Below are 27,283 nucleotides of genomic sequence, written 5' to 3'. Positions count from 1 at the left end.
AATTAGCGAACCCGTGACCTCTAATGCTAGGAATGACAACGGGAACACAACTACATGAAAGCTCCCCAAGTCATACAGCATCTTGACCTGGAATTATATCAGTGGTTGTCCATTGTTGGTAGGTCTAAATCCTAGAATTCCCTCCCCAACCTCACTGACAGCATCTTCATCAGAAGGGGTACAATGGATCAAGGAAGTGGCTCATCATCTCCGCCTCCAGGACAATTACAGATGGGCAATAAATGCTGGCATTGTAGTGACACACAGATAACAAAATAAAGGAATATGAACAAGTTATGGATGAATGTCAACAGACTGGAAGTTTACATTAATTAATCTTCTGAGATAATTAAGGAAAAATCATTCTACAGCAAGTTGGTCATAAATATCACCAAGACACAGCTCTGATTCTGTGCTTTAAAATGTTACTGTTATCTTTTCATCTGACCTTGTGATGAAGTAATCTCAGTTTATTCTATAACATACCAGTTTATTGTATCATGGTGACAGGTGCTGACGTGTTTCGCACAAACAGTTGTATCTAATGACTATTGACATATGTGGGAACTAAGGCATTGAAACATTTCTGTTTGTTACAGGTTCAGAAAATTTCATTTCTGATAAACTTACTGAAAAGGTTCCAGAAACACTTAATCCAAGTAATCTTCATATATTTGTTTATTTTTGGCCAACCCAGCATTTGATTTTCCTAAAGCACTGATATGAAATGAGCAAACCTGGGCTGCGCTGCTGGAAGCTAAAACTCTCCAGTGGTAGTGAAATACGAGGCAAAACACAATGTTAGTGTACCCAGATGATTAACATATCAGGGCACATGTACCTGAAAGCTGCTTGGAACTGAAGATGGGTCTGGGTGTATGAAGGCCATGGGTGAAGAGGACACAAAGCCATAAGCCAGTGATGGGGTCTGGAATTAGGGCCAGGAATGGAAACTGCAAGAATCAGAACTCGGTGAGAGATCGCTAAGAAGAACCGGGGCCCAGAGTTGAGGGACAGTGATCAAGTGAGTGGACAGTGAGAGTGGAGAAGAAGGATAACTGGGACCTCCAGTGGCAACTCAGGGAATAACTGGATCAAGGATTTAGGCTTTATCAGGATACAGTGATTTGTAAGGGAGGCTTTTAAATAGCCATTTGGATCACAATCTTTTCCTTGGTTGGTCCAGACCATTGAAAGGGAATCAGAGGCTGGAGGGCTTTAGAACTTGGATCTTGGACTATGGGGATAAAAGTGCCTTATGGTTGTGAGGGTTAATGTTTAGAAAGTTAAACATATTTGTCCCAAGAGTGTTGTTCCCTGGATAACTTGGTCCAGTTTTTTCTTGAGATGTTCCAAAGGAGCTCTGCATTGAGAATGTTACATCCATGCACAAACGATATAGAGTTCCCATCAGGCATGTAAGGGCAAATCATTTCAAGAAGCCCACAATTTAATTATGAAAATGACAAACACCATAAATAATGATACTTATACTTCACTTTTGGAAAAGTCAAATTTAAACCCCATGAAACTGGGAGGGGAAAATTATTTCATGCTCAAATTTTTAGATACTCGTATTAATTTTACTACACCAGCTACCAATTAGAAATAAAATCTCCCCTTTCTTCGACCAGTTCAAAAGACTGGTGACTGATAACTATCACAGTTCAGTATCAATAACACGGCCCTGTACAGAAAAAAAGCCAGATTTTTTCTTTGCTGTCTCAGAGATAAACCTCCACAAACAAAGTTTCACAGAGTGATTATTTGTGTTAATTTGCAATGCAAAGACCTTCAATTGGCAGTTTTGAAACAGTATCTCTGTTATTTCTAACCAGGTAAGATATACCATACCTTTTGTACATCTATTTCTTCAGTAAAGAATATCCAAGAAGAAACTAAAATTTCCATATCTTTTTGCTAAACAATTAAAACACATCAAATGAAATAACATTGTGCTGAAATTCTGACTTTCCATCTTACTTTAGATTATAGGCATGAAACCAACTTTGGTTGCAAGACTTTTATACACAGTCCAGAATTCATCGTAAATCAGCTAACGCATTCAAATATACATACACATTCAAATACCTGCATAAATTTGATGGTTGCTGGTGTTCTTTTCTGATTGAGTTTGTGATCGTTGCATTCTGATAGCACTTGGACTAATAATCTGTGTTCTCAATTCCATAGACAATCTGTCACAGACTGGATTGAGGCCAAGACTGTAAGTCTGCCAAGCTCTCTATCGCTTTTTACTCCCCTTGTCAGACCAGACAAAAGGATGGTTGAGAACTTCTGTCAGTTCTACTATTTTTACCCGGTTACATACCAACTACTTCTGTGATGGAAACAAGCATCTGTCTGCGCTCACACTGACCTTCAGGAGATTTTTTTCCAGGACAAAAGATAGTTCACCAAAAAAAAACATATTGTGGCAATTGACACAAGAATGAATGTGACAAAGCCTCTGACAAAGACGTCATAGAAATACTTCTCATTGCCTCAACTTTGGGATAAGCAAGAAAACGTTTCAAAATTCAGGTAAACATAGTCAAATGCTGAATATACTTTGAATCTATAAATTGTTCCCAATGGAAAAAAAATCTGCAAATTGTAGTAGTGCCTAATTTCAACAGGGCAATTCTTGTCTCCATATAGAATTTAAGGCATGTTTAATTTTAAATATGAGATGCTTAAATAGGTCATTGGTGTCAGCAGTTCATGAGCATTAGACAAGATATGCCTCTTTATCTGTAACTCTCCTTGATGGCATTGCAATGTACTAAAAACGACTTCCTCAAGTCTCAACCCCATGCTCAGCCTTTGATTTTCTGTCAATGCATTTCCCCACTCCCTTCCCCCTGTCTCTACACATCATTGCAATCCAGCACTCTAAAATTCCTTATAAAGCCCTTAACCTTACTGCCCTGATCTGCATTTCTCAAAGCCCATGACTATCAGTCACAAAGCCTCACTTCCAAAGTGTGTGTGTGTATATGCACACTGCTTACATCACCACTACCCACATCCCAAAATAGTAATTAGTTTTGAAGCTAATTACTTTAATGTGTTAGGTGATTTTACGATCAGTTAGAATTCTATTTTATTCCATAAGCTTTAAAGGTTCACATCATTATAGGCAACTAGAGAGAGAGAAAAAATCTATGTCAACATCAACTAGCTATCACAGTCGGCATGTTAAAACTGTTTTAGTCTTGTCCCACCTACAATGACATCACTTAAACTATCAAGTAACAGATAGCAACTTAGGCGCTTTTCAGAGAGTTGACCTCATATCCTTTAGACCTTTTCCCTGCTCATGTTCCACTAAATAGCAGCACACAGAACAAATCAGGAGAGACACCAGGGTTTTAAATCACTTTAAGGTCGTCTTAGAAGGTATCAAAAAAAAACTTACTGGCTTGCCTGGCCTTCTGTTTGTAGGTGGTCGTCAGCGCCTCATCCACGGGGTTGTTGACTGGGCCCACCATGGGCACCAACTGCGTCTCTCTCAGGCTGGGCACGCCGGCGGCCGGCAGTAGCTTCTGCTCAGGTGAGCCAGCGTGGGCGGGTACCTCCTGAAACCCGCTATCAGCTTCCGATGTGCCCAAGTTGCCCTGTCGCAGGGCGTTGTCCTCACCGCTGGACTGGGCGGACCAGTTGCTGGCATAGGTGGGGTTCAAGTTGGGATAGGAGGGGTTAGTTGCTGGGTTGCTGGAAATAGGGTGGGTGAGACTGGCGGGGGTGGAAATGGGCTGGGTGAGGCTAGGCTTAGGGTATGTGGCCACCTCCACCTTGGGCTGCCAAATGTTAATCTTGGCTTCCACCTTCCGAGGCTGAAACATCCTTGGGATCGCCCCCTGGGTGAGGCTAGTAGGCTCCAGCCGGGAGGGCGCTCCTGGTTCCGGCGACAAGGGGCTCAGGGGGCTCCAGACGTGCTCCGGGGCGCTGTCGTACTCGCTCTGCTCCGACGCCTCGTCGGCCGATCCCCGCACCGGGGGTCGGGGACCAGGCCAGCGCCGCCTCTGCCTTCGCTGCCTCTCGCTCGCAGGGTGATCCGCGTCACTGTCGGTCTCGCCGTAGTAAGCCTCGCTGTCCGGGGGCGAAGTGTAGCTCTCAAGCTGACTCCTGAGTCCTCTGGCGCCGCTGGCCGCTTCCTGCTTCACACTGGGGGGTTCAGGCATCTGCCGGGGGGCTTTTGAAGTGTCTTGGCTCCGTGCACGGGGGGCGGTGGCGAGGCTGTCCTCAGATTGAAAGCTGCCAGTTGCCGGGCTGGACGTAATCCTAGAAGAGGATTCAGGTTACTGGGATCAGGAGTTTAGGAACAATTGAGCATTGGATGGACCTGCACCCTCCTGGATTACTGGCATCTCACGGGTCTATATGAGATAAGTGGGCAAGGACGTCCCAGCAAGTGCCAAAGTCCCTCCACCTCATCCCTTTCTGCCAGCTCACATAGGTACACTTATAGAATGAATATAGGAATCTCTAGGAAGGTTGTTGGGTAGAGGCTGCAGTTGGTCACATAACTCCTTCCAGTCTGATCCAACCCTTACCCTTCCTGTTTGATTCCCATAATCCCTGCTTTCCCCATATCTTCCAAATATATCTCAGAGATTCTCAGCCTTGACTACACTTGATGATTCATTCCCACCAATGCCTCTCTAAGCCAGAGGGGTTCAACATTCCTCCAGAGACACATTGTGCTTCAATTATTTAACCACTGGGAACTTGGCCAGTACATGTAAGTATGGCGTTCAGCTATGAATGCATCATAAGCCCATCTTGGCTTCATGCTGGTGCTTAGCTAGGTTAATGTGCCTGAAATAGAGACAAGGGACAGGATCCATAAGAAATATCTCGCCACTATTGCACTGAGGGGCTTTGGGTTCCCCACCAAGTGGAATAACATCTCTGCATTTACTGAATATGTATCATTCATATTCTGAATATGTATCATATTCCTTTATCATTTAACACAAATTAATTAGGTTTCCCAAGCATCTAAACATCAAAGGAGTATAAAATATTTTTATAAAGAACTCATTTTTAAGCTATCTGCATGGTTCGTATTTGGTACCTCTTGACCCAGATGCGCAGTGTCCCATCAGAAGAATCAATGATGTTCATGGCATCTGCATGTGAAATTCCACTGCAAGATCTTCCATTGATAGTCAATAGGATATCATTTTCACGTAGCCCACCTCTACAAGCTTTCCCTCGCTTCCGCACCTGGAATAAGCCAATTAAGAAGTTCTGTGATTTGAGGCCCCATTTCTAGGAATTGTGCTGGTGTGCTAACTTCATTATTTTACACCATTTTTATCCCCTTCACATGAAACAAATGAATTTTAATTTCATGGAACAAAAAGCTGCTAAAGTTTTACTTGGAAAAAATGAATTTGTCATCTCATTCAGCCAGACATGATCTATGCTTGGCGAGGCTGCTACTTTTAGAGCAATACAATCAGCCAATCCAGAATAAAATACTGAGAATTTTCCAGTAGGAGTGCACCCAATGCCAAATGAGTTTCAGCAAGTGAAGCTGGTTTTTAATGTGTTGTTCTAAAATTCAGCCAGAAAACTGGCCAAACCCCTTCATCTGCGGGGTGGGAGGTAGTTTGATATCATTACACATTGCTGAAAATTGCACCAATTCAGGCTGCTCTTAGAAATACAAAGGCACAAAACACATCATTAGTTCCTTTCTGAATATGTACTTAAAATGTATTAATGTTATTTAATTTATTCCATTGTGACCATTGTACACCAATGAAGCCAATAAATGGTTAAATTGAATTCATAAAGTCAACTTTGATTATTAAGAATTGTGTCAAAAAATGATTAAAAATGCTCAATTTTGTAAAAATTTATTTTCTGCTGTATTAATAAAATTGCATTTTAAGTATATAATTACTTTTTTACAAATATATACATTTATTCATTGCATTATAATCCATTATCCAATTGTGTTGGTCCATGCCTAAGCTTTTCATTTGCCAATATACAACTGCACTTAAGTAAAGACTTGAGCACAGCACAATCACTTCTAAAAACATTTGTAATTTTTTCCTAGATTACCAACTATCCTGGAAGTATAAATAGTAGGTCAACATGAACAAACTCATCATTCAGAGGTGAGGTCAGTCCGAGCTGAGAAATTGCTACCAGTGACTGATTGTACACAATCAGGAATATTTCCATTTTTCAACAATCCTGTTGGCTTGCTTTTATGTGAATTACTGATCTTTTCAAAATTAATTGACAAGTGTCTTCAAAACCCATCTAGGCTGAACAAGGTCATTGCAGAATATTGATATACTTAAAGAATCAAAATGACTTGAAGCTTGTCAGGTTAAAGAAATGTCAACTATTTATTTGAGGTACCACTAAGTACACCTTTACCTCTCCTCCCCCCCCCCCACCCACTCTCTGCTTTCCACAGGGTTCACTCCTGATACTTAGCCCTGCAAGCGGCACAAGTGCTACACATTCCCATTCACCTCCTCCCTCGCCACCATTCAGGGCTCAAACAATCCATTCAGGTGAGGCGAGTCAAGGTCACCTACTGTATTTAATGTGATGTCCTCTACATCAATGAGATGCAGTGTAGAATAGGTAATTGCTTAGTGAACCACCTTCACCCTATGGTCATGATGAAGCCATTGTCAGGCTGATGGAGCTAAACCTCATGTTTCCATAGATGCTGCATGAGCAACACAGTTCCTCCAACATTTTGTGTTATTTGTTTTCCCTTAACATCTCCTGACTCACAGAAAAACAATCTGGTGCCAACAGAAAAAAAGGGATGTTAGTGTAATGTAGAATTCAGATTCCTATAGCTAGAGACAGTGAGGACAATGAGATTTAGATGACTTATTGGATTATATGACACCAGATTTCAGATAATTGATAACGAAAGCAGTACAACTCTCTCCAGATATAGCAGCAGGGAATATTAGTCATAGTCCAGATCCTGATTGTGACTCTATGACTTCTGACATAGTTATTGGGGGAGGATTACATCGAGGTTGGACGTGATGACTTTATTGAATAGTTTGCCCTTGATCAAACAGTGCAAGTGGGTGAAATATCAAAAGATGACTGTTGTTTGTGCATCAGGACTGAAATAAAGATCAAACAATTTTGTTTACATAGAGTGATTGATGTCTGGAATGCACCACCAGAGGTGGTGGTGGAATCAAATAGAAGGACTATGTTTAGGAACCATTTAGTCAGGCACTTGAATAGACAAGGCACAGAAGGATATGGACCTAATGTGGGCAAATGCGTTTAGATGGAAAATGGTCAGCATAGACCTGGAGGGCTGAAGGACTCAGTTCTGTGCTGTACTTCTCTATGACAATTGAAGCCTGTTGGGATGATCAGAAATTTGTATTTTATTGTTGCTGTACAGCCTAAAATTTCAGAGACAAAACACTGCAGATGCTAGAAATGTAACAGAAAATACTGAAAATCATTAGCCAATCAGGTAGCCTCTGTGGTGAGAGAAACAGCTTTAATATTTTATTTCAAAGATATTTCCTTGGATAACTTTTCTCTCTGATGGGTGCTGTTTGACCTATGAAATTTTGCAGCATAAAAATCCAAGTAATGCTAACTGATTTTTGTTCTGAAGTTTGGAAATAATTTATGGAATTACTTCATATAAATAATATTTCACTTTTCATAAACTACCCTAATCCTGTAGTCCAAAAATTAAGCAAATCCCACTGGCAGCTGTCAATCAAGGGAAGAGATTTCTCAGGGTGTTGCAGACGCAGAGAATGTCCAGATTTGCAAGTTTGGTTTCCAGTAGGAGAAACTACAGTGACATGAATAAATAAGAGAGGCATTCTACAATGGATGAAGATGAAGGCAAATTAGACTGAAGTATAGACAATGACAAAGAATGGGGACAGAATTGATGGTGGTCAGCTTTGATGGAGTGTTTGAGAACTAGAGATCACAGGCAAAAAAAAAGATTTAACAAGAAAGTACACTCAGTGGCCACTTTATTACCTCCTGCATTGAATAAAGTGGCTACTGAGTGTACGTCCATGGTCTTCTGCTGCTTTATCCCATCCACTTCAAGGTTCAATGTGTGGTGTGTTCAGAGATGCTATTTTGCACATCACTGCTGTAACATGTGTCGCCATCCTGTCAGCTTGAACCACTCCAGCCATTCTTCTCTGACTTCTCTTAACAAGGTGTTTTCACCCATCAAACTGCCACTGACTGTATGTTTTTGTTTGTCACACCATTCTCTGAAAACTCTACGAGACTGTGTGCTTGAAAATCTCAGATCAGCAGTTTCTGAGATCCTAAAATGCCAAGAATGGCACCAACAATCACTCTATGGTCAAAGTCACTTAGATCATGTTTCTTTCCCATTCTGATGTTTGGTCTGAACAACTGAAACTCTTCAGCATGTCTTTTATACATTGAGTTGCTGCCACATGATTGGTTGATTAGATATTTGCAGGTGTACAGATGTACCTAATAAAGTGGTCATTGAATGTAATTCTAGTGAAACACTTGTGAGCAGCAGAAAGAGATTTGTACTGGAGTTCTTTCATTTCCCCCAGTATCTTGACAGCCTCAGGATGTCTCAAAGTGATTGACATACTTTACAAGTGTAGGCATTTCTGTAACATAGGAAATGCATCAGCCTATTTGTGTACTGTAACCTCCCATAAACCGTAATCTAATAATCTTGTTTTTTTTTGATGGATTGATTGGGAAAATCAATCTTGGACTGATCTCAAGATTAGATTGCACCACTCACTGGCAGCTTTGTGAGAAGATGTACAACTTAAAAATGACTCTTAAGTTCAGGCAGGAATGTTACTGACTGTGTAGACAAGCTTAACATTATCAAGAATGTTACAGGAAAAGGTTGAATAGGTTAGAATTTTATTCCCTCTAGGGCGTAGGAGAAGGAGAGGAGATTTGATAGAGGTGTGCTAAATTATGAGGGGTAGAGATAGAGTAAATGTAAGCAGGCATTTTCCATTGAGGTTGGGTGAGACTAGACTTGATCCCATGGTTTAAGAGTGAAAGGTGAAATATTTAAGTGGAACATGAATGCATATTTTGACCCTTATGGGTTGCTGTCAAGCTTTTCTCACCTCTCTGTCTCTCAGGTGCGTTATTCATGGCCACCTGGCTTCCCAGTATGACAAACATAACAATTGGTGACAAAGTCACAAATCCTCATGTAATGTTTAATGTTGTGTTCCCTTCGGCAAGAAATGTCCGTGTGCAACGCCACTGGTGTACCGCTGTGTAATATGGGTGAGCAAAAGAAACAGGGCCTGGTAGTGTGATGAGTGAGAAACCGAGAGGAGAGAACAAGAATGGGATGGTTAAATAAAACAACTAAGAGAGGGAGAGGGAGAGATGAGTAAGACTAATTAACTTTTCTGGACAAGGATTGCGTTTGAAAATTGTGAAGTATGGGGCTGTATGATGAATCTACAGAGCAATGGAGTTCATGTACTGAAAGATTTGCATGTTTTGCATTGGCAAATCAAATTTCAGATGATATCATGCTCCAACTTTTCTAACTGTGATGGATGCAAAAATGTTTACTTTATTAGGCAGTTTTGTTCAACCTGCTAAGCCTGACAATAAGCCTTATGAGGACATAATTAAAGTCTTAAAGGACCACTGTTCACCTAAACCTTTGATTATTGCTGAGTGGGTTAGATTTCATAAAAGGAATCAAGAAGAAGGTGAGCTTATTTCACAGTCTGTGGCAGTGCTGAAGCAATTGTCTGTACACTGGACCTTTGCTGAATGACACATTACGTGTAGACTCATATGTGGTCTGTGCGGTGAAGCAATCCTGAAACATTTGCTTACAGAAGACAGACAAACATTACAGATAGGTCACTGAGATTAGTACATCTATGGAAATGGCAGCTAAAGAATAGCTAAAGCATATAGAAGTTTATAGAATTTCCTCTGACTTTAAGAATAAGAAACCTATTGATAATCAATTTTACCCTTGTGATAAAACCGGGCATTCAGCAAAAGAATGCTGGTATAAGGATTTAGATTGCTGAAGCTGTGGCGTATTGAACATGCCTGTAAAAGTAAAAAGACACTGTCAACCAAAAACACTGTCATAAAGAAAAATGACTTTTGGAAAAACAAGAAGAAACACTTGAACAAGGTGGACCATACTGAGGATGGACTGAATGACTCTCACTCTGTGGTTGAAAAAGCTTTGTATGTTTTATCTGTTTCAGGACACAAAGGCAGCTATTGGGTAACCCACAGTTGCATGGGGCCACAGTGACCATGCAGGTGGACAAGGTGCTGCAGTATCTCTGGTTTCGGAGATAGTTTACGAGAAGAAATTGCAACATCTTACCCTAGAAGGAACAATGTTGACTTTAAAGACTTACACTGGTAAAGTTATTCCAGTGAGAGGAGTAGTACATGTTACAGTGGAGATCAACAAACAGAGAACATAGTTAAACGTAGTTATCCAGCACTTCTGAGCCACTCGTGGCTGACGCAGCTCAAACTGAACTGGCACAAGGTGCACTTGATTGTTGAGAGCACTGGTCTACATGAGGTATTGAAGAAACACGCAGAAGTTTTCAAGAGAGAACTGGCCTGGATGAAAGGAATCACTGTTAAGCCTGACACATCACAAAGATTCAGTTCCAGAGTAAATTTACTCAAATGCCTGAAGGTAAGACCTGTTCTATATGCCTTCAAATCAGAGGACACAGTTTCAGAATAGAGGGATGTCCATTTATAATGGAGATGAGGAAGAACTTCTTCAGCCAGAGGGTTGTGAATCTGTGAAATTCTTTGCCTTAGTGAGCTGTGGAGGCCAGGCCATTGAGTGTATTTAAGGCGGAGTTTGATAGCATCTTGGCTAGTCAGGGCGTGAAAGGTTATAGGGAGAAGGCAGGAGAAAGGGGCTGAGAGGGAAATGGATCAGCCATGATGAAGCAGCGGAGCAACCTTGATGGACCAAATAACCTAATTCTGCTCCTATGATCTCACAGTCTAAACCACAGGTCGGGCTGAATTGGAAAGACAATCCGGAGTAAATTATTGGAACCAGTGTGTGTGAGTAAATGGGCAACTCCAGTTGTTCCTGTCCTAAAAAGGGATGGGTTTTTAAGATTTTGTGGATACTCCAAGGTAACGATTAATCCAGATCTTACAGCTGAACAGTACCCTCTTCCCCTCTTTGATGACATTCCTGCAGGACTGGCTGGAGGACAGACATTTAGTAAGATTGACTTAAGGAGGTATGTGGAGCCAGAGTCTCAGGAACTATTGACCATGGTGACTCACAAAGGGATATTCAGGTATTTTCGTTTGGCATCACCTTGGGTCTCGCATATTTTCAGTAAGCAATGGACCAGGTTCTGAGCGGGTTGACAAGGGTGCAGTGCTATTTTGATGACTTATTCATCAAAATAAGCTCAAGGAATATAGGCTAAGGGTCCAGAAGGACAAGTGTGAATTCTTTCAACCTTCCGTTGAAATTTGGGCCATGTCGTTGACAAATCAGGGCTTCACAAGGCACCATCAAAGGTGAAAGTAATCATGGAGCCTCTATCACCACAGAATGTAAGTCAATTAAGATCTTTCTTAGGACTACTAACACGCTACATTAAGTTTGTTCCTAACCTGGCTAACATGTTGAAACCACTACGTGAGTTTTTAAATAAATCAACATAGTGGCTGTGGAAAGATTGCTGTGAAGAGGCTTTCAAAAAGGCCAAAGCAGCTTTGTCACAATCTGAAGCACATACCCATGTCAATGTGTCATTGCCCATAGTTGTTCTGCGATACATCACCCTGTGGTGTGGGGGCAGTTATCTCACACATCATGCCGTTGGGTGATGAGTGTCCAATCGCTTTCGCATCAAGGACACTAAGCAAGGCAGAAGGCTACAATGCCCAGATTGAGCAGGAAGCACTCGCAATTGTCTTTGGTCAATGATTTACATTACTGACGGAACATCACCCCCTGACTTGCGGGCATCAATTCCCTGGCTGCTAGTTGAATCAGAATAAGGTTTATTATTACAGGCATGTGTCTTGAAATTTGTTAACTTAGCAGCAGCAGTTCAATGCAATACATGATAATGCAGAAAGAAAAAATAAATAAGTAAATCAATTACAAGGGGTGTTTGATAAGTTCATGGCCTAAGGCAGAAGGAGTCAATTTTAGAAAACCTAGCACATTTATTTTTCCTGCATTTACACACTTTGTCCAGTGGTTGTGGAGCATATGGATCCCTTCTTTGTATAAGTCGGCATCTTGGACCTCCAGAAGTGGTCCACACCATGGGGTGAATGTTAACTTTGTGGCTGAAGGTAGAAGGAGATGAGTTATTTACTTCAAACTTTCTGCATTTTCACTCAAAGAGTTGAACTGCATGTGCATGTAACCAGAGCTGTATAACTCAACTCCTTCTACCTTAGGCCTCGAACCTATCAATCACCCCTGCAGTGGACCACTCCTACAAAGAAGGGATTCATATACTCCACAACCGCTGGACTAGGTGTGTAAATGTAGGAGGGGACTATGTTGAAAAATAAATGTGCTAGGTTTTCTAAAATAGATTCCTTCTACCTTAGGCCACGAACTTATCAATCACCCCCATACATTAAGTATATATATATGTATATTAAGTAGTGAAATTAAAAGTAATGCAAAACAGAAATAATATATTCTTTAAATGTTAACATTCATGGGTTCTGTATCCATTTAGGAATCAGATGGTAAAGGGGAAGAAGCTGTTCCTAAATCACTGACTGTGTTGCCTTCAAGCTTCTGTACCTCCTTCCTGATGATAACAATGAGAAGAGGGCATGTCCTGGGTGATGGGGGTCCTTAGTAATGGACGCTGCCTCTCTGAGGCACCACTCCTCAAAGGTGTTTTGGATACTATGGAGGCTGGTACCCAAGATAGAGCTGACTAATTTTACAACTTTCTGTAGCTTCTTTCGGTCCTGTGCAGTTGCTCCCCCCCCCCCCCCCCCCGCATACCAGATGGTGATGCAGCCTGTCAGAATACTCTCCACAGTATATCTATAGATGTTTTCGAGTGTTTTAGGTGACAAACCAAATCTCTTCAAACTCCTGATGAAATATAGCTGCTGCAACATTGCCAAATGTAACGTTGGGCTCTGTTACTTTCTGCACATCAGAACAATACAAAGTACAGGAGATCCAGGCACCATTCAAATGCTGATGGATGATCCAGACATCTCCAAAGGAGACCCTTTACTTCAAGGAAGTACCTACAGCTCCAATAATTGCAGCTTAAGTCCAGAAGCACATACATACTGACCCTGTTCTATCTAAAATGAGGTCATGGTAACTCACGAATGGAAAGGACAGCCAACCATAGAATTGAAACCTTACCAGGCTCGATGGAAGGAGCTCACAGTCCAAATAGGATGCTTACTATGGGGCTACCATGTTGTCATTCTTCCACCATTCAGAAAGCAATTCCTTAACGAGCTGCATACAGGACATTGTATGTAGCTCGCATGAAAGAAATTGCACACAGCTACTTCTGGTGGTCAGGACTGAATGTGACCATTGGATAGAAGGCCAAAGCATGCCCACATCAGCAAGTGGGAAATGTTCCTCAACTTGCTCCTTTGCATCCATGAGAATGGCCTGAAGAACCACATCATAGGATTTTGCAGGACCTATACAGGGCCACATATTCTTGGTTGTAGTGGATGCACATAGTAAGTGGCCTGAGATTGCCATCATAAAGTGTACCACATCTAAAAAATTCACTGAGGAGCTACATTCTACCTTTAGCCATTTTTGGCTTGCTCAACAGCTTGTAAGTGACAATGGCCCACAACTCTCCTGTCTGAAGAAATTAAGGCACTTATGGAAGCAAATTGATTCTGTACATTAAGCCAGGACCATATCATCCAGCCACTAATTGCCTTGCTGAATGATTCATACAGACAATGAAACAAGCCCTCAAAACTTCAGAGGGAAGCCTTAGCACTTTCTTGCTGACATACTGCAACACACCTCATGCCATCACCAAAATGGTTCCAGCCACTGCACTGATGAAAAGACAGCTTCACTCCTGGCTTGACCTGCTAAAACCCCCCAAACACAAAACCCAATGAACAGAAAACCCAGGCAGAGAGAGACGTGCCAAAGTGAAGTACAGATGTTTCATGGCAGGAGAGAGAGAGAGGGGATTTCCCCAGAACTAGAGTGCGGTGCAAAAATCTTAGGTGCATATACATAGCTAGGATGCCTAAGTCTTTTGCACAGTACTGTAATTGTCAACGTGGAAGAGAGAGTGACTTTGTAAGTCCGGCAGGAACAAAGGATGTTGGGAATGGTGAGGGTGGAGCGCTGCTGGAGGGATGTGGACTGGTGGCAGAGAAGGAGTGCCATGGGGGGGAATGGCGCGATGCAGACACACCCAGCCTGAGACACCAGGCAAGGTTATTTGATTCCAAACAATTGGCTATTGATCGTTACAGAATGTCTCTCTGGTGCTTCACTCTACCTCCCCTCTCCCTTCTTTTCCCAAACATGATACCCCTCTCCCTGACCCCTTCCCACTCTCTGTCCATAATAGAGACTCATATCAGAATAAAATTTATCATAACTCACATATGTCATGGCATTTGTTTTCTTTTATGGCACCAATACAGTGCAAATATTTTAGGCACACTAGCTCTCTATAAATAAATATCTATACATACACCTAAGACCGTAACACAGTACATCTCTGGAACCAAGTGGACTCTCGCGATGGTGGTGGCACAAATCGGTCCTATGTCGTACACAGTGGAAATTAGTAACCACAATATCTGGAGAAGGCATGTTGATCAGCTGTTGCCCACTTCTGAAGCTACTGATAACCAACACAAACTGATCCAGTTGCAGAAATGTGACAAGATTCTGAGGCAGTGACTGCAGAACTTCTATTGAGATCAAGTGACACAGTGGGTACTCCCCTATCACCTGAGCTTTCTGAAGTGGCCCCTACTGACAATATAGTACCCAAGCCAAGATTTATAGATATACCACCATGGGATAAAATGACTTTGGCATCATCCCCAGGTTGTTGGTACCCTCACAGGAACTGGCAGCCTCCAGACAGATTGAAGTTCTAGTCTAGTGACTAACACTCAGCGCATGAGGCATACTATCCCAGGGTTATGTCTGGGAATAGAGGCAGTCTACCCTCTTTCCCTAGTTAAGAAAAAAATGATTTTGTTTGTTGGTTGATGTTTGATGATTACTCGATTGAATTTTAATAGGTCAGCAACTGATCTGTGGATGGGAAGGAGAAGAAAACTTTATAATAAGCTGGGGTGGGGAATAAGTTATGTATTCATGCCTATTTTGACCCTTAAGGGTTGTTGTCAAACTTCCCTGTGTGTTACATACTGAACGTAATGTGAGAGGGCATTCTGGGTAGATGACTTACAAGCAAATAAACAGCAGCATGTCTGTTCCACACCTTTCCCACTCTCATGTGTGTTACCCATGGCCACCCAGCTTCCCAGTACCAAAAACATAACAATGAGGGGAAACTTCTTCTCTCTGAGGGTGGTGGGACTGTAGAGCAACATTTAAGAGAAACGTGGATAGGTACATGGATGGAAGGAGTATGGAGGGCTATGGTCCGGTTGCAGGTCAATGGGATGAAGCAGATTAATAGTTCAGCCTGGACTAGATGGGCTGAATGGTCTATTTCTCTGCTGCAGTGTTCTATGACTTCTATGCCTCTAAACTAGTGTCATTGGAAATAACAGCATATATGTTTCATGATAAATAAGAAGGAAGATCAGTCATTATGATGACTGTGCTCTTGCAGAGCAATGGTTAACAACGATGACCATCTGAGGTTCCTTTGATTTTTTTTTGTTTTATTTTTAGATTTATTTTGAGATACAGCACAGAAAGGCCCTTCCATCCCACTGAGCCACACCGCCAAGCCACCAATTTAATGCTAACCTAGTCACAGGACAATTTACAATGACCAATCAACCTACTTTGGACTCGAGAGGAAACTAGAGCATCCCAAGGAAACCCATGTGCACGTGTGAAGAACATGAAAAATTTCTTACAGAGGACTCTGGAATTGAACTCCGAACTTTGATGCCGTGAGCTGTAATAATGCTGTGCTAAATGCTACGCTACCATGCTGCAAAAGAAATCAAAGATCAGCAACTCACCAAGTCAGCTGGCTTAATGAGTCAAGTGGTGTTGACTTATTCTATTAGCTGGTGTTTATAATTACTTACATTTTTTGATTAATAAATTTCAATTACTTCAACCAGTGTGACCTCCTGAAAGCATGCACATAATAATCAGACAATGCCAAATACTAGGAGCTATAGGTCCTCTTCAATCTTATTTCTCTTAAAAGATTGATTCATGGTTAGGTATCAAGTCGTAATAAACAATAATATTAAAATGAACGCTGAAACATTTCAGAGGATGTGATATTTAAAAGCAGTTGTATCTTCCATGTCTGCTTAGCTCAACAAACAGAATGACCAAAAACTGCTCTGCGTGCAAATGTCTGTCCTACGACCCTGCGCTGCTGCTTTGCCAAGTTGAGCTGAAGGCAAATCCCAAATTACTCAATGACCGAAAATAGCAAGTGGCTCAATGACAGGTGTCATTGCAGGCAGTCCACACATTGCAGGCACAGTGCTTGGCTGTCATTTCACATGCATTATCTCCCTGCCCACAGTTTATTTAGGGCACTAACTTATCTGGAATGTGTGTATACCATTCCCCAGTAAGCACTGAGACACAGTTACTCCCACTCATGGGACAGCAAACATAAGTGTTCTTTAAAAGATACATCCTATTTTCACCGGCTGACTTCACATTGTAATGCTTGTTTATTTCCCTGGTGTTCACTCTTCTATTTCTTTCCTCCCTTAGTTTCCCTACTTTGGGAGCCAAGGGTGCAAAATTATCTTGTGCTTTAATTAATTATTGGAATCCTTGTATATTAAGTCATCCTTTCTGGTGATTATTCTGTTTAAAGCTGGGGATCCCTGGATTTGGTTCCAGTGTGACATCTCTATGCTGCCTCCACTTAATGCTGATGTGCGTAAATAACAGCCAACTGGCTGAAATGCTAATAGAAACTTGGAATTAGCAGCTGCATTAATGGAGAAGAAAATCATTTATAGTGGGAGGGTGGCAGCAGGCTCGTTGACAAGTTTATTTCTGAATTCAATGCGGAACATATAACTGTTCGGCAGTGACGTAGAACACACAGGGCAACTTTTTAAGAGCTCTAAAGCCAAATTAAATCGTGTTTTAATAAAAGAGCACGAAGCAGAAACTTCACCTTCAATTATCTGACAAAATCTATTGCAGTTAAATATTCCACGTTCTCTACTAGAAAACAAATAAAACTGCAGATGCTGGAATCTGAAAGTTCTCCACTCTCCTCTTTTATCTACAGTCTGCCTCTGGGTTCCAAGATTACTCTCAGCTGATGACATGGGATTTTAAGTACCCTCTAACTCTGGTTTGTTTCACCTCAAATGACAATTGCAGCAGTTTATGGAATCACCATCAGCACCATCATTTCAGGTTTGGCATATTTTACTCTTGTCTTTGGGTTAAGATCCTGAAAACGTTAGCTAACAGTATTGCACATGATTGTCATAATAAGGGATACCAGTTAAACACAACATCACATTTTCAAGAACAACTAAGGGTGAGTAATTATGCCTGTTTAGCCAATTATCCCCACATCCTGTGAGTTAACAAAAGAATATCTACTTAATCCTATGATCCACCAATATCCCCCCAAAACTGCACATCAACATGCTGTCAACATCCCATTCATATGATCAATTCACTAATTATATCTTGAATAAATTAATATCTCAATTAGTATGCAGATACATTTACTTAGGTAATGCAGTAAGCCAAATATCACACATAATATCATGGTGCAAGTTTCCAAGGTAACCATTTATACCCTATGCCTTATCAGCTCAAAGTTTACTGGAATCTAGGCATCATAGCAATTTTATAAACAAATAAAGATAAACCTAAATTCCAAGTTTTTATATTTTTATGGAAAGAGGGCTTTGTTAGAAAGGTCAGAATGTACCACCAGTCCCGATTTGCCCTTGAGAATGTGGTGAAGAGCTTTTTTTCTTGAACTGTGCTGGTGAAGGTACTATCACATTGTTGATGGGGAGGTGATTCCAGAGTGATCAGCACAACAGATCCTGTTCACAATGGTATGACTCTATGGAAACCCACTGGTGATTGTGTTAACTTCAGCTGTCCATCCTTGTGGAAGAGGCCACTCATTTGGGAAGGGCTGTTGGAGCTGCCTGGGTAATTTCACAGCATTTATAAATGACCCACCCTGCCAGCCTGATGTATAAGTGCTGAGGAAGGGAGTTGATAGGTGAGGGTTCGGGGGCAGTGTTGAGCAAACTATTAAACAGATGTAACAACCAAATAACAACTATCAGTTTTTTAGCTGTCAGTTGTGAGATAAGTATCAACAGGACATAACATCTCTGATTTTATTTGGAAATAGCACCTTGGGATCGTTATGAATACCTAAGAGTACAGACAGAGACTTGACTTATTTGGTTGACATCCATTGCTCCAAAATCAGTGACCATCTACTTTGCCCCATGAGGTAGACTCTGGCACTTTATTCCACATGGAGCCTGGCTCCCAGTATTTCAGAATGTTCAGCACAATGGAGGAACCTTCTCAGCACAGGCTGCACTCAACAACAGCTTTGACGGCCAATGATGCTCCACCAGTGGACATTCAGTACATGGGATCTGTGTGAAAGGTAAAACTGGTAAAAAGTTGGGATTTCTTAATAGTCTCATTATTCTTATTAAAAAGTCTGAAAGCACATCCACATAAAATAATTAAAAGTTATTGGTAAGACTAAAATAGGGTACACAGTCAGAATCTTTCTCCCAGGGTGGAAATGTCAAATAGTCAAGGGTGTAGCTTTAAGGTGGGGAGAGATGTCTAAAGGAAATGTGCAGGGTTAAATTTTACACAGAGAGTAGAAGGTCCCTAGAGTGCACTGCTAAGATGGTGGTGCAAGCAGATACAATGGTAAGAGTTTAAGAGGGCTTTAGGTAGGCACATGAATAGAGACAGAGATATTAGTTTAATTTGGAAGCACGTTCAGCTCAGATATCTTGGGCAGAAAGGTCTGTTTTCGTACAGTACTATTCTGTATTCCACGTTCTATAACTCAAAATAAATAGTAAAAGTGTAGTTACTGTTACCTGGAAGCTGATGTCTCTCATCCAGTTTAATGTGATTACTGCATTAGCACCAGGTTTAACCTGGTTCACCCTCAGAAAGATTTCTCAACCTGATTTTCGGAGAGCTGGGAAATCTAGAGGAGCGGGCTGTTGCTGTAGGTGGGTTAACAAGTTGTGAAAAGGACATAAAGAACTGGAAAAATATTTAAATAAGTTAAGTGAGCAGCAAGAAATTGGCAGATGGGATATAATGTGGGCAAATATTAGGATATTTTAGAAGGAAGCACTGAAAAGCAAAGTAATATTTAAACTGAGTGAGACAAAATTGCAATGATACAACCCCAGTGCCATTTGTGCGCATGAAAGAAATGGTGGGTATTCAAGACAACAACCGGATGGAAAGACTAATTAAATGTTGCCTTATATTGTAAAGAATATGATGTACAAAAGTAGAAAAGGTTTGATGCAAATTTACAGGACACTCGTGAGACCTTGGCTAAAGTAATGATACCGTTTTAATATCCATATTTTTGGAAATATGTGTTTGTATTACAGGCAGTGCAGAAAAGGTTTACTGTTGACTCCTAGAATGAAAGAGTTAATGTATGAAGAAATGTTGCACAGGTTGGGCTTAAGGTCATTGAAGCTTAGAAGAGTGAGAGGTGATCTTATTGAATCATACCAGATTCTGAGGGGGAATTAGCAGAGTGGATGCTGAGAGCATGTTTCCCTTAGTGAGGACATCAAGAACTAAGGGATCTGGTTTCAGAATAGGGGGTCATTCTTCTAAAACTGATATGAGGAGGAAGGAACTTCTTGTTTAAATGGGCTATGACTCCATCGCTTGAGAGTTGCTTAGGTGGAGTCATTGAGTATATTCAAGGCAGATCCTGAAAGATACTTGAATTGCAAGGATTATGCATAAAGAACAAGAAAGTGACATTGAAGACAGTATTAAGTCAACCTTGACAGAAAAGTAAAATAAGAGAACGACACAGCAGTGATTTTACTTTAGATTTCCAGCATCTGCATTTTTTGGTTTGATTCTCATTTAGATCCACTGACATCTTTTGGAATAGGGAGCAGGCAATTGATCAACATCAGACTTTTTTATTTGTTAAGTTAACCCTAGAGTATCTTAGAAAATGATCTATTAAGTGACTTGCTCAAAATCTTGCTGCTATTGAAGCTGCCATGGATCACACATAAATAGCACTTGAAGTCAAGATTGCACCTGCTGTCATCATTTTACCCATAATAGCTCTGTCTGGTATTGTGGTTACGTGACTTTAGGCACATTGCCAGTCTCTCCCATTCTCCTGGCCTCCTCTCTCACTGCAACCTGTCCCAATCAGTGTCGAATGCTTGTGGATGTAAATGAGCTTTGGAATGCTATGCCATGTGGTACTAGATAAAAATAAAAATTATTGCAGTACATGTCCCCCATCCAAAAATAGTACATGAGAGTGGGGAGGGAGCATTCCACATTACTGTATACTCAAGACTTGAGCTAATGCAAAGGAATGCACCAGACCAAAGAAGCAAAGGATGATTTAATTTTTCCAAGGAAACTCTGTTTTTGGAAGAAGAAACCAGAGAGACTTTAGTTTTACTCACACACCAAATACTTTCACCTCTTCCATTACCTAGTCACAACTATGTGCAGCATTTTAAATGGTTTGCTGGAAATAAATTTCCCTTGAATCTGCTCTTAATTCTAGTTTCCTAACTACTTAAGCAAAACACATGGACAGAACCATTTACACTCTATTGCCAAGCCTAAAGTTGCACATTTTGAAAGATCCTTCATTGCAATGAGTTACTTGCACTAGTGAATTAGAGAAGTTAAAAGCAAATTTATTATCAAAGTATGTACGGGTCACCAAATATTACCCTGAGATTCATTTTCTAGCAGGCATTCACAGAAGAACAAAGAAATAAAATAGAATCAGTGAAAAACTATTGTACACATAATCAACAACTTACAAGAACCAAAGTGCAAAAGAAGGCTAACTGTGCAAATATTTAAAAAAATAAATAAATAAATAAATAATACTGAGAACATGAGTTGTAGAGTTCTTGAAAGTGAGTCCGTAGTTTGTGTTCAATGTTGTGGTGAGTGAAATTGTCCACACTGGTTCAGGAGCCTGATGGTTGAAAGGTAATAATAACTTTTCCTGGATCTGGTGGTATGGGATCTAAGGCTCCTGTACCTCCTTCCCAGTGGTAACAGTGAAACAAGTGCATGGCCTGGGTGGTGGGGGTCTTTGTTGATGGATGCTGTTTTCTTGTGGCAGCACTCTTTGAAGATGTTCTCAAAGGTAGTAAGAGCTTTATCACTGAGAACTACAGCCAATAAGCTAAGCATTATTTTACCTTTTTTTTACAGAAATACCATCTACAAGATGGATAACAAATGTGTAGAGGTTTTCTTAGACTTGTCAACCAAAGCAGAATCAGAATCAGGTTTAATATCACTGGCAGATGTCATGAAATGTGTTGTTTTGTGACAGCAGTGTACTGCAATACATAATTGTATAGTTTTTATTATTGTATTGCAATGTACTGCTGTTGCGAAACAACAAATTTCCGTATACCTGCCAGTGATACTAAACTGATTCTGATTCTGCTTTGGTTGCAAGTGTAAGGAGAGAGTGTAGTGAGAAGATGTGAGGACAAGGGGGGTGGAGAGAGAAAAAGTGGAGATGGAGCTATTCCCTGCAACTAGGAACCAAGAAGTAAGTAAGGGAACTGTGAGTGATTAATCCTTTCGATCTTGGGTTCACTCGGCCTGTTATACACATCTAGTGCAACCACAGATCAAGTAGGCAAGCCATATTCATTTGTTCATCTTCACAATCCTCAGATATAGAAAAGTTGAACAACCTTTTCGGTTAAGAGACTACTTTGTATTCATTTCTCTTTGCCTTTTTTCCCTGTCATCATTCTAGAGTTCACAGAAAAACCCTCATCCTAACTTGGCTTAATGCTGTTCAGAAGCATAAGACCTAATATGCCTTTGTCTCCTTCACTTGTAAATGATTTACCAGTTTGGGACACATTTAGGACCATATGGTGCAAGCCATCCATGGGTAGAACAGGGAACCAGAGATTCTGGACATAGTTATACAAAGCAATGACAGCATTCCAATTTCCCTTCATTCTATTGCAGTCATCTATTTCTAAGCATTCTTTTAAGATATGTTTGCTGCTCTTTCTTCAGCCAAAATGAATTTAGAAGTGCCCTTAATTCATGGTAGCTTTATCAGCTTTAACCTATGTCTTGATAAGCAATTAATCTTCAATCACCATCACAAAATCAGATAATTTACCTCAGTACTTTTATGGAAAACATATTTTACAGATTGACTGTTATATTACTTCACACACAATAACTACATTTCCAAAGTATTTAAATAGCTATAAAAAGCTTTAGAATATCCTGAGGTCATAAAGGGTGTTGGATAAATGCAAGCTTCCCCTTCTATTACAACACATCATCTCTGCTTCAATCAACAGTTAAACTACCAAAAGAATGGAAGTGTTGTATTTTTGCTGTCCTTAAAATGTCCTTTAATGGGCTTCATTGTTCATGAATAAATAAACGTACTGTTCAATGTGTAAATGAGCATACAAAATGGAATAGTTTTGGGTAAAACCTCTAATCTGTAGTCAGACAGTAATCAGGCAACAATTATCCCCAGTGTTCTGGGTTCCTTGAAGAGTGTGGCTCAGCTGTAGCTTGTACTTGACTAAAATTGCCTGCATTTCCATATATCATCAAAAAACTTTGTCTCCAAGAACACACCTATAACTTGTGCTACGACAAGGCTGATGACCTGTTTCGCTCATATTCCAGCAGGAATCAATACCTTCAGGTAAGGTATTTTTTAAATCTATGTTTAATTTAGGGAATCCTAAATACATATTATAGGACTCCTGGTTTTCTGTCAAGTTTATGAAGAATATTGGTCATTTATCCCAAGTATTTATTTTGCTTTCTACCAAGTCTCAAATCTTTATAGAGTCATCTTGGCATCACAATACAAAGTCATATATGGAAGAATCTTGGCAAATGGTGTTCATTAATTGGTTGCATGATGAAGTCAGAGCATTGGTAATTTGAAGCTTGGTTAATCACCACCTCAGGACAATGTGAGGATTTATGTCAATAAGGTGGCATTGGACATCACAAACACTCCCTGAGAGAGGTACCACATGATCAAATCAATCATCAGGTACACAGTGAACTAGTTTACATGATTAATTATGTATCCAACAGTGTCCATAAGACCATAAGATATATATCCACTCTGAACATTTCCAACGCTGTCCACTCACAACAAAATGTTCTAACGGCACTTAAGCATCTTCCTCTTAGACCGCCTTGACATGATGCTGGTTTGATTGCCTTTGAGGATGAAACTGGGGAGACTCTTCCTCATTCTGCCAGCAGACTGATTATAGTATGATTGAACAATGACTGAGGGTTCCACCAAAATTGGATGAGGCTGTCTTTAGAGGCCTTATAGACATGTAAAATATTTCCGCATCATGTTTGTCAATTTGACTCAGTCTCCCATAAAAAAAACCCAAGTGCAGTAGTCTAAATTTGAAGAAGTTTAAAAAAAAATCACTGCATCAGCTGGAAGAAGTGTTTAGGTCTCTGAATGACAAACAGCAAAGAAGTGACAGAGCAGGTTTATCATTCACAATGGTTACTTGGGGAGATGCCATGAACAGTGAGCGTTGATGGAAATGGAGCACAGTATCACAGAGCGAATGGTCCACTGTAATGTTACCAGTGGAGGTACAGGAAAAGATGAATCAACTGGTGCCTTGTCAATGGAGATGTTAGGAATTACAGATTTGCAAGTTAAAAATGATAGTGTTACCGATCTATTGAATGTTTAGACTGGTGAGGTGGAAGAAAAGGGTAAAGGGATCCCAAGTCTTAATCTGTGTGGGAGAAGTGTGAGTAAAGAGCAGAATGCTGCAGCAAACATGATTAGTAGCCCCGGAGGAAGAACACTAGCAGAGAAAAATAGATGTTGAGAACAGAATCAATCAAGTTTAATATCAGTGGCATATGACATGAAATGTATTATTTTTCAGCAGCAGTACATTGCAATACATCGGGAAAAAGCTATAAATTACAATAAGAAGTATATATTTTTAAAAATAAATTAGTATTGCAAAAAGAGAGGGAAGGAAAAATTGAGGAAGTGTTCATAGGTTCATTGTCCATTCAGAAATGGAAGAAGGGGCGGAGGGGAAGAAGCTGTCCCTGAAACGCCAAAGCAATAAAACAACGGTGGAGATAAGCTGGGAGAATGGAAAAGGGTTCTCACAGGAAGCAGATGTTTCAACTGGCAGCACCACTGCTTGGTTTGTTCAACCTGTCCAAGTCTCCAGCCTATCAGAGATCATTTATTTTGGTTTTTCCATTCAAAGTCAAAGTAAAAGTAAATTTATTATCGAAGTACACATATATCACCACATATTGCCTTAATATTCATTTTCTTGCATGAATTTACAGGAAAATAAAGAAATACAATAAAATTCATGAAGAAAACTCTGCATAAATAAAACGAGCAAACAGCCATCAGGAGCACAGGCCCCATCAAGGGCACTGGACACAATGGATGACCCCAGCAGATTCACAGGTGAAGTGTTGCCTCTCCCAGAAAGATGGTTTGGGGCCCTGAATGGAGGTGAAGGAGGAGGTGAAAGAGCAGGTGTAGCAGGAGGGAGATTAGTGGGGATGGACGAATGGACAAGGGAATCGTGGAGGGAGCAATCCCTGCAAAAAGTGGAGGTGGGGAGGTAAGGATATGTTTTGGGAGCAGTTGTGGAGAACATGAGAAGTAAAAGTCCTTGAAAGTGAGCCTGTAGGTCAGAGTTGTTGTGAGTAAAGTTTGCCAGTTCAGACTGTAGGGTAATAACTGTTTCTGAATCTGATGGTGTGAGACCTAAGGCTCCTGTACCTCTCATTTGCTGGTAGCACCAAGAAGAGAGCATGGTCTGGATTGTGGGGACCTTGATAATGGATGCTGCTTTCTTGTGGCAGTGCTCCTTGTAAATGCGCTCAGTAGTGGGGAAGGTTTTGCCTGTGATGGACTGGGCTGTATCCACAACTTTCCGTAGGCTTCCATTCCTGGGCATCGATGCTTCCATACCAGGCTGTGATGTAACCAGTTAGGATACTCTCCACTGCGTACCTATAATAGTTCCTTTCTACAACTTCAAAATTTTAAATTCTACCTTTTGCTATCCTGATGAACAGCCATTGACCTAAAATGTTAATTTTGTTTCTCTCTCCACAGATGTTTCCCGACCTATTGAATATTTCCAGTTCTTTCTGTTTTAATTTCTGACTGACTTTTCCTTTGTTCACATTTAGCGAGTGTAAAGGAAGACAGGGTTAGCAGACAACCTCCATTCAGGGCCCCTTCTTCTCCTGTCCTTGGCCTTTTCTACCTAACATCTCCCAGCTTCTTACTACATCCCTCCTCCCCCACCCACTTGGCTTTACCTGTCACCTTCTAGCTTGTCCTCTTCCCACCTTCTTATTCTGGCATCTTCCTGCTTACTTTTCTTTCCTGATAAAGGGCCTCAGCTCAAAATGTCCACTGTTTATTCATTCCCATAGGTGCTGCCTGACCTGCTGAGTTCCACCAGCATTTTGTGGCTGTTGCTCTGGATTTCCAGCATCTGCAGAATCTCTTGTGTTTATGTTAGCAAGAAACCTTTTGAATAATCCTGATGAACCATCCTATCAACTAATGAATAATGGGCAAAGCCAGATCTTATATGTTTAATGTATAAGATCACTGAATAATGTGAGAAGAAATCAAATTCCATTTTATTGCAATGGAATAGTTCAGGGATGGTATCCCCTAGACTATCACTTAAGAGGAGAAAACAATCCTTCACTCATGTCACATCCTGCAACAATCTCTAATTACAGCTTTTAATTATTAGCTTCAGTCACGGTCACTCAGCAGGAGCACCGTCTCACTTTCCATTTAACTGTTAAAGAAAATGTTGCTTTCTTCATTGCATCAAACTTACAGCCAGCAGCATTCCTTTATCAAAAGATGTGACATCTAATCATCAAGAAAGTTTTCACAAGCTCGAAGCTTTTCCTTAAAGTTGTGAAACTTGTCGCGGTTTGAACTTCCAATGCCACTATCGCAAAATGATCAGTGCTTGAATGCCATACATTTACACAGCTGAATTGTTGGTCTTTCTGTTCCCTCCCACCTTAAAGTTCCACAGTAGACTCTACCCTTTTCCAGCAGGAGAGCTTGGTCGCACTGTCAGCAACTAGAACTGGATACTGTAAATAGTCTCCTCTAGAACACCTTTCTCTCCTTCTCCACTGTTCATCTGGGATTGACAAGTACAATAAGGTGATGATTTGTTCACTCTCCTAATATAGCAACAAGACTAAACCTTTCCTCTGGCTATTTCAGGAGGAAAATGGAGTACTTTCTTCCTGCCTGGATTAGTTCAGCTTTAACAACACTCAACAAACTCTGCACCAACCACAGTAAAGCTGTCTGTTTGATTAGTACCAATCCACTATCTGAAATGTTCATTCCCTTCTCTGGTGTTGCAGTCATTGAGCAAGCGTGATCTACAAAAAGTACTGTGATTACTCATGTGGATGATTCTGATAGTACAACCCAAAGGGCGTCAAAGGTTAGGAGGAGAAGGGAGGAGAATGGCATTTGGAGGGTCGATAATCAGCTATAATAGAATGGCAGAGCAGGCATGATGGGCTGTTTGGCCTAATTCTGCTCCTATATCTTATGGTCAAACCTGCAACTATGTCGACATCAAGTAGGCTAGCAGGATAGCAGGATAGCAGGTGCCAACATACACTGTTCACTCCTGAAGCTGTACAGCATCCAGATTTGAAATACTTCGCTGTTCCTTCATGAGTCTAAATCCCGAACACCCTATTTGAGAATACCTTCACCAGTGTTTCACTGTAAAG

General features: G+C 40.8%; 1 protein-coding gene across 1 annotated transcript in view; it reads right to left on the bottom strand.

Moving 5' to 3' along the window:
- Positions 1-27,283, bottom strand: part of synpo2lb (synaptopodin 2-like b) — a 45,648-nt gene that overhangs the window by 9,142 nt on the left and 9,223 nt on the right. Inside the window, exons 2-3 of the mRNA XM_073025323.1 lie at positions 5,084-5,235; positions 3,422-4,287 (exon numbers count right to left, since the gene is read on the bottom strand). Of these exons, the coding sequence (XP_072881424.1) occupies positions 3,422-4,287; positions 5,084-5,235 (1,018 nt within the window). The remainder of the gene's footprint in view (positions 1-3,421; positions 4,288-5,083; positions 5,236-27,283) is intronic.

Source organism: Hemitrygon akajei, chromosome 21 (genome assembly GCF_048418815.1).
Source record: "Hemitrygon akajei chromosome 21, sHemAka1.3, whole genome shotgun sequence".
Lineage (NCBI taxonomy): Eukaryota > Metazoa > Chordata > Chondrichthyes > Myliobatiformes > Dasyatidae > Hemitrygon > Hemitrygon akajei.
The sequence above is the reverse complement of the archived record's forward strand: the minus strand, read 5'-3'. Positions and strand labels throughout refer to the sequence as shown.